At 42.9% G+C, this 12,514-nt stretch overlaps 1 protein-coding gene across 1 annotated transcript in view; it reads left to right on the forward strand.

Moving 5' to 3' along the window:
- Positions 1 to 12,514, forward strand: part of LOC149451697 (adhesion G protein-coupled receptor A3-like) — an 892,717-nt gene that overhangs the window by 271,791 nt on the left and 608,412 nt on the right. Inside the window, exon 11 of the mRNA XM_089690279.1 lies at positions 4,014 to 4,175. Within this exon, the coding sequence (XP_089546405.1) occupies positions 4,014 to 4,175 (162 nt within the window). The remainder of the gene's footprint in view (positions 1 to 4,013; positions 4,176 to 12,514) is intronic.

A 12,514-nucleotide genomic window follows, 5' to 3' on the forward strand; every position in this document is an offset into this window, starting at 1 on the left:
AGGCCCAAGTCATTACCTCCCGCATGCACCAGGAGGATGTCTGGAGCATATTGCTCAACTTTGGGAACCACCCAACTCCACACTAAGCCGGGCATCCCAATCCAGAGCACCACCACCTCCTCCTGAGGAATGCCCAAATCAACTGTTGCTCATTAGGCCGGACATCAGCTCTCTGTGCCCCCCCGTAAAAGTAGGAATGACCCATGATCCAGATAAAACACGGGTCCCTAACTAAAAAAGAGAAGACAAAGAAAAAAACAAACCAGACACACAGACATGAGACCCCCCCCCAAAAAGCCTCACCCCGACAAACGAGAGCAAGGGACAATCAGGCAACAAATGGACTCAGACACCACCTCAAGCAAGCACACCCAGTGACTTACAGAAAATGTGGTCGAACATATAGGCGATGATACCGCAATTCCTATCGACCAATCTGCTGAAAAATCCCCTTCACTCAACCCCCAGCATCTCCAATGCGGAAGGATTGTGATGCAAATCCAGATGCACACAACCCCAAGGCCACCAAACATTTCCAGAACACAGAAGTGATTTGACAATGTCGAACCATCCTCATGCAGCAAAAATGGACCAAGGCGACCTGGCCGCAACTCCAAAGATTGGGCAATGGCCTGAACTGGACATGCCACTGATCCAAGGAACAGGAAACAACTCCAACCGCACACCCCTGCCAGCCTGATCAGTCTTGGACTGCCGAATCCAAAAAACAACAGAACTGACGCAACAGCGCACATCCCTGAACTGCAAACCATCCAAACCCCATTTTGAAGAACATACCAAATCTCCAATATGCAAAGCATTTTTTGCTGAATGGCATTTTGGCGCAGGGCCCAGGGGGTCCCTTGAGGTACTCTCAGAGGAGCTCTTGAGGTGGCGCTGGACCCGGGGGAGACATTTTGGGGCTAAGGCACTCTGGAGACCTTGACCTCCGCACACGTGAGGAGGCAGGGAGGCAGTAACAGAGTTCACTTGCCTGTTTACCAAAAGAAGCCCACTGGCCTGGGACTGCAGCCAGTCTGTTCCATGGACAGAAGCCACAGCTCACAGTTGGGACAGCAGAGTCTTCAAATTGCCCATAATAACGAACAGAGACCACAGACTGACAACAAAGTTTTCCCCAACTTGACTGACCTCTGACTGAAGACCTCCCCAGGCCAGCTACCAGATCATCCCTTGAAGCTCCACCCCTACCTGACCTTGACCCTGACCCAATCCCAAGAGCTTGCTAACTATTTACTTCTAAACTTCAGGCATAACCCTAACCTTAGATTCAAGCCCCTTTAACCCCTGTCATGCCTGACCTCTGTCATTTTTTTTTCCTTATTTTACTCCGGGCCTCCCTTTCTCTTTGACACATAACCCCAACTTAGGGCTACCTTTCCATAATGAGATTTCTCAGGAGGCTTATGGGTCCTTACACTGTTATGGATCATTCCCCTGCTTTTGATGATCATGCTGTTCTCCAGGATCATTGAGAACCTCAGGAAAATACCAGTTCACCAGGGCCTCAATCCTTCTGTCTGGGACAGTAACATTTGCAGCATCCACCTTCACCACCACATAGTGCTGCTGATACCAAAAATTCTAAAAGCTCACAGATACAGATTATATTGCAATTAACATTTATTCCTTTCCACTAGTTTCCCTGAAATATTTCTTTATTTCAAATGACTGTCTGGAGATGACATCTCCATTTCAAATACAATTCCCCGCTATTTTATTAGGCATGGATAAAAGTTTCATGCATTTATTAAAATGTCTGTATTTCTAACATAATGATGCTTTCTTAATGCAAATTCTAATGGAAGTGCATCACAGAATTGCTTAGGGCTAGTGTGCTGGAAATAGTAAGAGCCATTCAGCAAAAAAAGTCCCAGAAAGTAGGCTATATGCAGAGCTAAAAGAATAATATAATTATAGTATAGACGAGTCTTATTCCACAGCACATTGGTGACACAGATTCACAATGAATAGCTACTAGTACTAGACTGAATAAATCTATCATAATCTGGAAAGTTAGGAATTTTGTTTTAATAGCTCCTTGCTAAAATAATCACTTGGATTTGTCTTTTACAGACCAGTAGGAGAATTGCTGCATAGTTGCCAAAAGAGTTTCAGATTTATGTGATTTAACGTAACATTCTTTTTAATAAAGAGTCAGTACACACAAAACTTATATTGCTGTGGGACTGATCACCCACTTGCTTTGCACATCTACCAATTTCAATGAAAACTTCTCTTTTGACCTTTTTGGAGTGCTGTGTTGTATCACAGTGCTCCCCAAATTTTACATCAGTGGGGGCTTTATCCTGTCTATACTCTGATGTAATATGTCAAATGGTAACATCATGCTCCTATTAAAACTCAGGTGTTGCAGCTTTTTGAATGTCTACGTGCCATCTCACATATAGAAGGCAAGCAGATATGCTCAGTTAAAGTCACACACAGGGGCGGACTGACCATTTGGAAACTCGGGCACTGCCCGAGGGCCCAGGGTCAGTAGGGGGCCCCATGAGATGCCCCTGGTACCTTTTTCATAGGCTTTTTTGAGTTTGGACAAGGACACAGGGGCCCCATGATCCCCAATTGCCCGGGGGCCCCATGAGTTGTCAGTCCGCCCCTGGTCACACATATAGATATTCAGTCAGACAGACATTGTTTAAGCTATGGCCATTTTCATAGTCTTACCCAGGGGCGTACTGACAACTCATGGGGCCCCCTGGCAATAGGGGATCATGGGGCCCCTGTGTCCTTGCCCAAACTCAAAAATCCTATGAAAAAGGTGCCAGGGGCATCTCATGGGGCCCCCTAATGACCCGGGGCCCTCGGGCAGTGCCCGAGTTTCCAAATGGTTATTCCGCCCCTGGTCTTACCTTCACTTTCCTGTTTTAGTGGCTGTGCAATTTGTCTCAGTATGACTGCACAGTCCATTGGCAACACAGTTTGACCATGTGCGCTCTGTAAATTAATAAATCTAGTCAGAGACACACCTCACCTTCTCTGTTGAAAGAGAACACTTGTGATACTTACAGTAGGTACCACCTATCTCAATCCAGCAATGTGCATGAGAGCAGTGGCTCTCCCTTGTCTCTCCCTCCTCATTAACTGAGATACAGCAATGGGAGCCATTGACTCCCACTGCTGTCAAACCCAACCAGTGGGGCCAAGTCGTGCTCTTTGCGTCTTATAGTCACACAGAGGCAGCTTTGGAGAAAGCATGCAGTTTGCTCTTGGGGGCCCTCAGCAGGGGGGGAGAAGCCAGGAGCACCAGTGGGGGACCTGAGAAGAGGAGGATTGGGGCAGCTTTGTGCAAAATCATTGCACAGAGCAAGTAAGTATGACATTTACTATAAAAAAAAAATTTTTTCAATCACTTTAAAGCATCGTGCAGCCACCTATAGCCATTCATCATTATGGTCAGTTATACACAACAGCTATGTATCTCTGGAGCGAAATTACACAGTTTATGCTGTATGCCAAAATGCATGAAGGCAAATTATTATTTTACTTAGACAGTAGTAGATACTTGGAACACATTTCTGGCAGAGGTAGTGAGACAATCGACTGTAAATCTAAACATTGACACAAACCACAGACAAAAATGTTTAACACAATGGCAGTCTTGGTGGGCCGCATAGTCTTCTTCTACACCAGGTCTGCCATACTTTCTCCTCCAAGTCATCTTGTAATACCTCCATATGTGGTAGTGATATGTTTACTTGTAAAATATATGAACAAACTTCTGACAGATCAGGCAACAAGAAGTCCTGGAAGCTTGGATGATCAATGAGGACCTATAAATCAATAAGCTGATGAGTATCCTTTATCATTTTACATAAGATCACTTTTATACCTACCATCCAAACAGTTTTTGTGAAACTCCCAGTTATTGATTTATTAGTTGCTTTTTACTGCTAGTAGTAAGTGGATCTGCTTAATACTAGTTGCTATTAATAAATGGTTGTAAGTGAATTATGTCTTCTCATTAACAGCTTGGAGGAATTCTAGTAGAGATTGCAAGTAACATCATGTCTGTAGATGACCACATTCTATGGATGGCGCAAAATGAAGACAAGGGGTGCACGAGAATCGTGCAGTGTGTGGAAAAGATATCTGACCTGTCACTGGACAATAAAACTCAAGTACTATCAAAGGTGAGCACTGGATTTTTTTATTTTCTAAAACATGAGACCTCATGTATGCAAACATAATTTTTTTTTTTTTTGCATTAGTAAATGCAAAGGTTGCTTTGGAAAAGAAAGATGCTTTTCCTTTCAGACATGTCAAAGGCCCGTTGCATCCAAGTGTGATGTTTCAGTTCCAGAAGGGCAGCAGTTTGAACTGTCTTGGAGACTCCAGTGGTAACAATAGTTTTTTACTCGCCCTCTCTGCCCTGTCCTTCAAAGCTAAAATGAATTTATCATCTTCACTCAACAGTATTTCGTTTTATGTTATACAGAATCCACAAAATAAATGTTGCCAATTTTTGGAACCAATGGAAGCTGATAAGGATTTCTCCCTACTGAAGATGGATAAATATAAAAAGCAAATATGTGATTAAATTTGCTAACAGCTATTTTCAACTGAAAATTGGATTTTTTTTCTATGTACTTACCTGTAAAACTCATTTCTTGAAGTACATCACGGGACACAGAGAAGGCTATAATCATTACCATCTGGGTTATGTGCCACCTATAGGTGAATGGACACTGGCAGACCAAACAGGAAGTCCTCCCCTATATAACCCCTCCCATACAGGAAGTACCTCAGTTTTGTGACACGCAATGAAATCTGAGAAAAACCTCTGTGTCCCGTGATGAACTTCAAGAAATTGATTTTACAGGTAAGTATGTAGAAAAATATCCAATTTTCTTTACCGTACATCACTTGACACAGAGCAGGCTATAATCATTACTATCTGGGATGTTCCAAAGCAATATACAGTCAGGCCCATAAATATTGGGACATCAACACAATTCTAACATTTATGGCTCTATACACCACCACAATGGATTTGAAATGACACAAACAAGATGTGCTTTAACTGCAGACTGTTGGCTTTAATTTGAGGGTATTTACATCCACATCAGGTGAACGGTGTAGGAATTACAACAGTTTGCATATGTGCCTCCCATTTGTTAAGGGACCAAAAGTAACTGGACAGAATAATAATCATAAATCAAACTTTCACTTTGTAATAATTGGTTTCAAATCCTTTGCAGTCAATTACAGCCTGAAGTCTGAAACGCATAGACATCACCAGACGCTGGGTTTTATCCCTGGTGATGCTCTGCCAGGCCTCTACTGCAACTGTCTTCAGTTCCTGCTTGTTCTTGGGACATTTTCCCTTCAGTTTTGTCTTCAGCAGGTGAAATGCATGCTCAATCGGATTCAGGTCAGGTGATTGACTTGGCAATTGCATAGCATTCCACTTCTTTCCCTTAAAAAACTCTTTGGTTGCTTTTGCAGTATGCTTTGGGTCATTGTCCATCTGCACTGTGAAGCGGCGTCCAATGAGTTCTGAAGCATTTGGCTGAATATGAGCAGATAATATTGCCCGAAACACTTCAGAATTTATCCTGCTGCTTTTGTCAGCAGTCACATCATCAATAAATACAAGAGAACCAGTTCCATTGGCAGCCATACATGCCCACGCCATGACACTACCACCACCATGCTTCACTGATGAGGTGGTATGCTTAGGATCATGAGCAGTTCCTTTCCTTCTCCATACTCTTCTCTTCCCATCACTCTGGTACAAGTTGATCTTGGTCTCATCTGTCCATAGGATGTTGTTCCAGAACTGAGAAGGCTTTTTTAGATGTTGTTTGGCAAACTCTAATCTGGCCTTCCTGTTTTTGAGGCTCACCAATGGTTTACATCTTGTGGTGAACCTTCTGTATTCACTCTGGTGAAGTCTTCTCTTGATTGTTGACTTTGACACACATACACCTACCTCATGGAGAGTGTTCTTGATCTGGCCAGCTGTTGTGAAGGGTGTTTTCTTCACCAGGGAAAGAATTCTTTGGTCATCCACCACAGTTGTTTTCCATGGTCTTCCGGGTCTTTCGGTGTTGCTGAGTTCACTGGTGCATTCCTTTTTAAGAATGTTCCAAACAGTTGTTTTGGCAATGCCTAATGTTTTTGCTATCTCTCTGATGGGTTTGTTTTGTTTTTTCAGCCTAATGATGGCTTGCTTCACTGATAGTGACAGCTCTTTGGATCTCATCTTGAGAGTTGACAGCAACAGATTCCAAATGCAAATAGCACACTTGAAATGAACTCTGGACCTTTTATCTGTTCATTGTAATTGGGATAATGAGGGAATAACACACACCTGGCCATGGAACAGCTGAGAAGCCAATTGTCCCATTACTTTTGGTCCCTTAACAAGTGGGAAGCACATATGCAAACTGTTGTAATTCCTACACTGTTCACCTGATTTGGATGTAAATACCCTTAAATTAAAGCTGACAGTCTGTAGTTAAAGCACATCGTGTTTGTTTCATTTCAAATCCATTGTGGTGGTGTATAGAGCCAAAAATGTTAGAATTGTGTCGATGTCCCAATATTTATGGACCTGAGTGTACTTGAGGGGAGGGATACACATCCAGAAAAACACTGCCAGAAGGCAAGGCCCTATTCTGCCACCCTTAATACGCTACGACTAAAGGCCATAACCTCCACCTGGTAAAATCTTGCGAATGTATGTACATAAGACCAAGTGGTGGCTTTGCAAACCTGGGCCACTGACACCTGATGATGGATCATCTATGAGGCTCCCACACCTCTTATAGAGTATGTCTTAACCCAAAAGGGTGGAACTTTCCTCTTCAAACCGTAGGCTTGAATGATTAGCTGTCAGAGCCAAAGAGAAATAGTTGCTTTAGATGCTGCCTGTCTCTTCCTGATCCCTTCTGGCAACACGAACAAGGACTCAAATTTCAAATGGAAACCAGAAAGGACCTCAGGCAAAAAATATGGTTGAGAGAGCAGCACTACCTTTACCCTGGTGTAGAACCAAAAACGGCTCTTTGCAAGAAAGAGCAGTAAGCTCTGACACTCTTCTGCAATCAAAAACAGTACTTTTCTTGCCAATAACACCAGTGAGGTTTCCTGAATAGGTTCAAAGAGTTGCTCCTGCAGGATCCTAAGTACTAAATTCAGGTCCCAAGGGCACAAAGGTGATTTGACAGGAGGAGCCAAATGAACCCCTGTAAGAAAGCCCGAATCAAGGCATGTGAAGCAACTGGTTTCTGAAAAATTATGGACAGAGCCAGAAATGCTGAGCTTTAATAGTGCCTAGAGCCAACTTCATCTCCACGCCAGATTGAAGAAAAGAAAGAACCCTTCTAATGACATATTTTCAAGGATGCCATTTCCTGGACCCACACCATGAAATCTACACTTTCCATACTCTATAGTAAATATTTCTAGAAACTTGCTTCCTAGTGTTCAGCAGAGTAGACACAACTGGCCCTGAGACTCCCCGATCTTTCAAGATTTGAGCTTCAACAGCTAGACCATCAAATTTAGTGACCGTAAAGCAGGGTGGAATATTGAACCCTGGGATAGAAGGTCCGGCCGGATCAGAATAGTTCATGGATCATCCACCTCCAATCTTACTCTTTCCGCATTCCACGACCTCCTGGGCCAAACAGGAGCTAAATATTACTGGTTTTAATTCCTCTCACATCCTCCATAGGAGATGCACTAGAAGCTGAACTGGAGGGAAAGCATAATTTCTAAAGAACCAATCCCAAGGCAGATGCAGTTCTGCTGAGGCTAGAATGTGGTCTACTTCTTCTTGGGCTACCCCGCTACTGGTACCCCCTTGCTGGTTGATGTAAGCCACAACCGTGGCATTGTCGAACTGGATCCTGATGGGACACTCGTGCAACTTCTTTGTCCAAAGGTTTAAATCAAGGCGTACTGCCCAAAGTTCCAGGATATTGATGAGCAACTTGTTCTCTAACTGAGACCATTTCCTCTGTACCATGGCCTGACCCAGGACATCCGCCTAGCTGAGGAGGCTGGCATCCGTGGTTACTACCTTCCAAACCACCAGCAGAAAAGATTTCCCCTTTTCCAAATTCTAGATCCTTAACCACCAATGTAGACTGCGTCGTAGCCAATGGGGAGAGAATCCAATTTCTGGACCTTCTTATTTCAAATGGACAGAATGCTTCTCTGTAAAGGCCTGTAATGGAATTGTGCATAGGGAACTGCCTCAAATTAAGATACTATCTTCCCCAATAATCTCATGCAGAAGTGTATAGAGGGAATTTTTTTCCCCTCTACCTCCAGATCCAGGTTCCTTTAAAGCACTGCTTTTTCCCAGAGACAGGAACACCTTTGCTTAAACTCTATCCAAGGTCAGACCTAAATATTCTAGGCTCTGAACTGGCTCCAAGTTTAGAATCCAGTCTAGTTGTCTGAGTCATCCTGTGTCTTAAAGCTGGAAAAGGCTGTTCCTTAAGTAGTAGATTATCCAGATATCCTGACACCAATATTCTCTGAGACCTTAACAGGCCCAATACTGGAGCAAGGTTGGAAAATTGGCACAACTAATTAGGGTCTTGAGATCTATAACAGGTCTGACAACTCTGTTTGGTTTTGGGACCGTGAATAAGTTAGAGTAGAACTTCGTGAACCTCTCACCTGCCAACATTTCCGTGATTACTCCTTGTGATGACATATGATCTAGAGCCTGAAACAATGAAACTTTTTTTCAGCTGAGCCAAGGGAACAATTGACCTCAGAAAATGAGGCAGTGGAAACGCTAATAATTCCAGTATGTACCCCTGAGAAAAAGTGGAAATTACCCACTTGAGGTTGATCATTCCTCCCTTACATTTGAGAAGATGAATGGGGGTGCCCTTTCTTAATGAAGGCTTAGAGCCTGTCTTAGTTGGCTTCTGACTCCAGCCCTTTTTCTGTCCTTGCCCCTGAGGCTTTCCTGTAAACCCTAGAGCCTGTGGCCTCCGAAACTGCCTGGAGGATGCAGAACCTGCAACAGAGGGGCCTGACCCCTTAAAAAATGGATGCTTGCTTTTCCTTTTTACAGAAAGCAGGATACTCACCCCCCCAAAATCCAGCCATCAACATCTGGCAAGGCAATTTAGCTGCCCAACTTTTTAACCACAAGATTCTACGCATATGTACGGAGAGAGGAGCCAAACTTCAAAACACGAGGCACATGGTAGATCTGCCACTTCTTTAGCCGCAATTTCTGCCCTAGCTGGTAAACTCCTTACCAGTTTTTTTTACATGGTCCTGCGGGGACTGGCAAACTCCAATTGCTGCCACAACAGACCCAGCTGGAGAAAAAGAAACTTCTAGTAAAGACTCCAGCTTTTTATCTGCTGGGTCTTTTCTTGTTTTTATATATATATATATATATATATATATATATATATATATATATATATATATATATATACAATCTCTGTAACTTGCAATGATTCTTTTTCTTAAAAAATCCATCTCCATAGAAAGTTTGACAGGTAAGTGACTGCACAGTTTCAAACATAGCAATTCTCTTCACCAAGCTACATGTGTCAAGCAGAGCATTGCTGTGCTTGGAGCTGTGCAGTTGCTTACCTGTAATAAACTTTGTAGGGAGATGGAATTTTGAAGTAAAAGAATCATTGGAAGATACAGAGCTTGCATCCTCATTTTTTTATGTTTCATTTGGTAGAATATTGGGAGCCCACTGCTAATGTGATCTTTGAGACATAGCAGAAGTGACCGACTCTATTTGGATTTACATATATAGTGTGTGTGTATATATGTATATATATATAATATATATATATATACAGTGTGTTTTTTATATTTTGTAATAAGAGCTTGTCACATATACAGTATTATGTTTTTTTTTTTTTACAACATAGTCCTTATGGGGAGGCTGTCCTTATTACAATAATGTCCTCCAGAAATGCAGCACCTCGATGATTTATGACTTGGCTTGAAACGCATTGTCAGCTTACACATTTTCCTTCAGCATGTGACATTAGACCTAGTCTCCCTGAGCCACTCTGCCAGGAGCTGCCATTGAACACCGGCAGGCCAGTGCCAGCTCTCTATACTATAGAGTGCTGATAATTCCTGGTTTGGTATCCACAGAGAACTGACTGTAGAAGATCTAATGTTATGCCTTCCTATTATAGTGTTACTAAACCATAACAGTAAAATCAGTCTGTATATGCAGTAAAGCATTCTTGTTATACTCACTGTGGAACATAAGGGGTTAATCTTCTGCATTGTGTAAAAAGTTTGTTTAATCCTGTCTTCTCTGATCCTCCTCTTCTTCTACAGTCCCCAATCCATCTGCTGATAGTACAGAGCTCTAGGAGTCACTCTGCACATGCTTAGTTTGGTGTGTATTGCTAGATAGTTTTTTTTTTTATTTTGTGAGGGTGCAGAGGGTCAGAGGTCATGCAGCCTCATAGGACATAGAGGAGAATGGAAACTCCTCCTACAAGATTTAACCAGTGCTTGACAAGACACAGAAGTCACAAGACTGATATATAGTTCTCTTGAGAAAAGGTATTTAGCAGTTTATATTTACAAAAATAATTGTATTTCCAAGTTCTGTGGGAGAGCAGACATAGTAAATGCAGGGTCCTAGGTTTAGTAACACTTTAATGCTTCATCTCCAAGCTTGATGTGAGTGAATATTCGTGTTTATAGCTCTATTAAATTACTGTTTGCCTTAACACCAGTCCTGCACCCTCTGCTTTCCATATGCTTCCTTGTCAGCTGGGTTCACCCAGATCCATTAGTGAGGAGCTGCAGCTGGTGCATGCAATGCCTGTAGAGTTTTCTATCCTGCCGTTTGCTTGAACACTCTATATCCTAGGATTTTGATGGACTGTCAGGGACTTTGGTAGACTCTATTTTTATTTTCAGATGTCTTTTAATTTTTTGGTTCTGTGTGTTGCCAGCCTAATGTTCACCTATGAATAGCATTGCCACTTTTTGCACCATTATCTGTTGGAAATGGTGATCGTACGAGTTTACTAACAAACTTGCTGGCTCCACAGGGAGAGGCAGTGAGTGACAGCCAAAGCCAGCAAGCTGCGGTAATCCCAATGTATCATCAGGGCCATCTTTAAGGAGGGGCAAAAGGGGCAGCTTCCCTGGGCCCACTCATTGTGGGGCCCAAAGCAGCTAGCCCATACTTGCCAGCTGTCCTTGTTTAAATTCCCTTGTTCCTTTTAAAGTCTTCATCCTGCTCTGTGTCCTGATATCTCAGTGTGAAGTGCTGTCACTTATGCTGCCTGTCTCTGTCCTATTGCCATGTGCAGACTGTGCCAGCATTCACATGTAAATATTCGGCATTCATATGTAAATAGTGGTGACATTCATAAGTAAATAGCGTCAGCATTCACATGTAATTAGTGTCCTCAATGTGGCATTTATATATATATATTATGCTATGCTGAGGTTCTAGCCACCATCACCTCTGCTGAATACTGCCCACTGGGGAGGTAAACAGGCATGCTTGAAAGTCCTGCCTGCAACTGTGGTCACTGACCCTACCATCAGCCTGTTCTGTAAAGGTAAGAAATGTGAAAGGGGGGAGGCTTTGCAGAGGTATGCAGAAATTGAATTACAACTTGGGGTGCAAAGGTCAGCAAGGACAAGGAAGGGGTGTACAGAGGTATGGAAGGTGGGTGCAAAGATGAGCAGAGGAGGCATGTAGAGTTAAGGTGGGGGGAGTTGGAGTGAAGAGGATGGGGGAGGGATGCAGAGGTTAGCAGGGAAATTTAGGATGTAAAGGTGTACTGGTGGGGTGGTTAAATGTAGGGCAGCCCATTCATTTCAATGGGCTGCTCTATGTGCTAGAAATGGAGAGAAAAGGTCCCTGCCTTTTTTTCTAAAATCACACCAAGCCCCACAGTGCCACAGCACCATGAATTTTGGTGCATGTGACAATACCCACATCAGTAGATGCGTGAGGGTGTCATTAACAAATAATGGCACTGCTGTGTATCTGTGATGTCAGGAAAGCATGCATTCGTTCCTGAGGAGCACAAATGTGAACATATGCTAAATGTCTCAATTACATTGGTGGTCAGTGTATAACTTCTCATTACATTGGGGCTGGGTGTAGAATCCTTTCATTCACACTAATGGTCATTGTGAATGTTCCTCTTACATTGGTGGCCACTATGAATGCTCCGTTGACATTAGTGGTTAGTGTAAATCCCCTTTACATTGGTGGCCAGTGTAGAAAATTCTCTATATATTGGTAGTCAGTAAAAATCCCAAATTGCATTTGTGGTCAGTGTCGAATCCTCCCATACATTTGTGGTCCATTTAGAAGCCCCCTCAAATTGGTGGTCTGTGTAACTTCCCCCTTACATTGGTAGCCAGTGCAGAAATGTATTGGTTGTTGGTGTAAAATCCCTCACTACATTGGTAATTAGTGTAAATCCCCCCTAACATTGGTAGACTGTGTAGAAATGTTACCTCCTATCCCCAT

This window comes from Staurois parvus, unplaced genomic scaffold, assembly GCF_062004578.1.
Source record: "Staurois parvus isolate SC_StPar_1 unplaced genomic scaffold, SC_StPar_1.0 ptg000525l, whole genome shotgun sequence".
Classification (NCBI taxonomy): Eukaryota; Metazoa; Chordata; class Amphibia; order Anura; family Ranidae; genus Staurois; species Staurois parvus.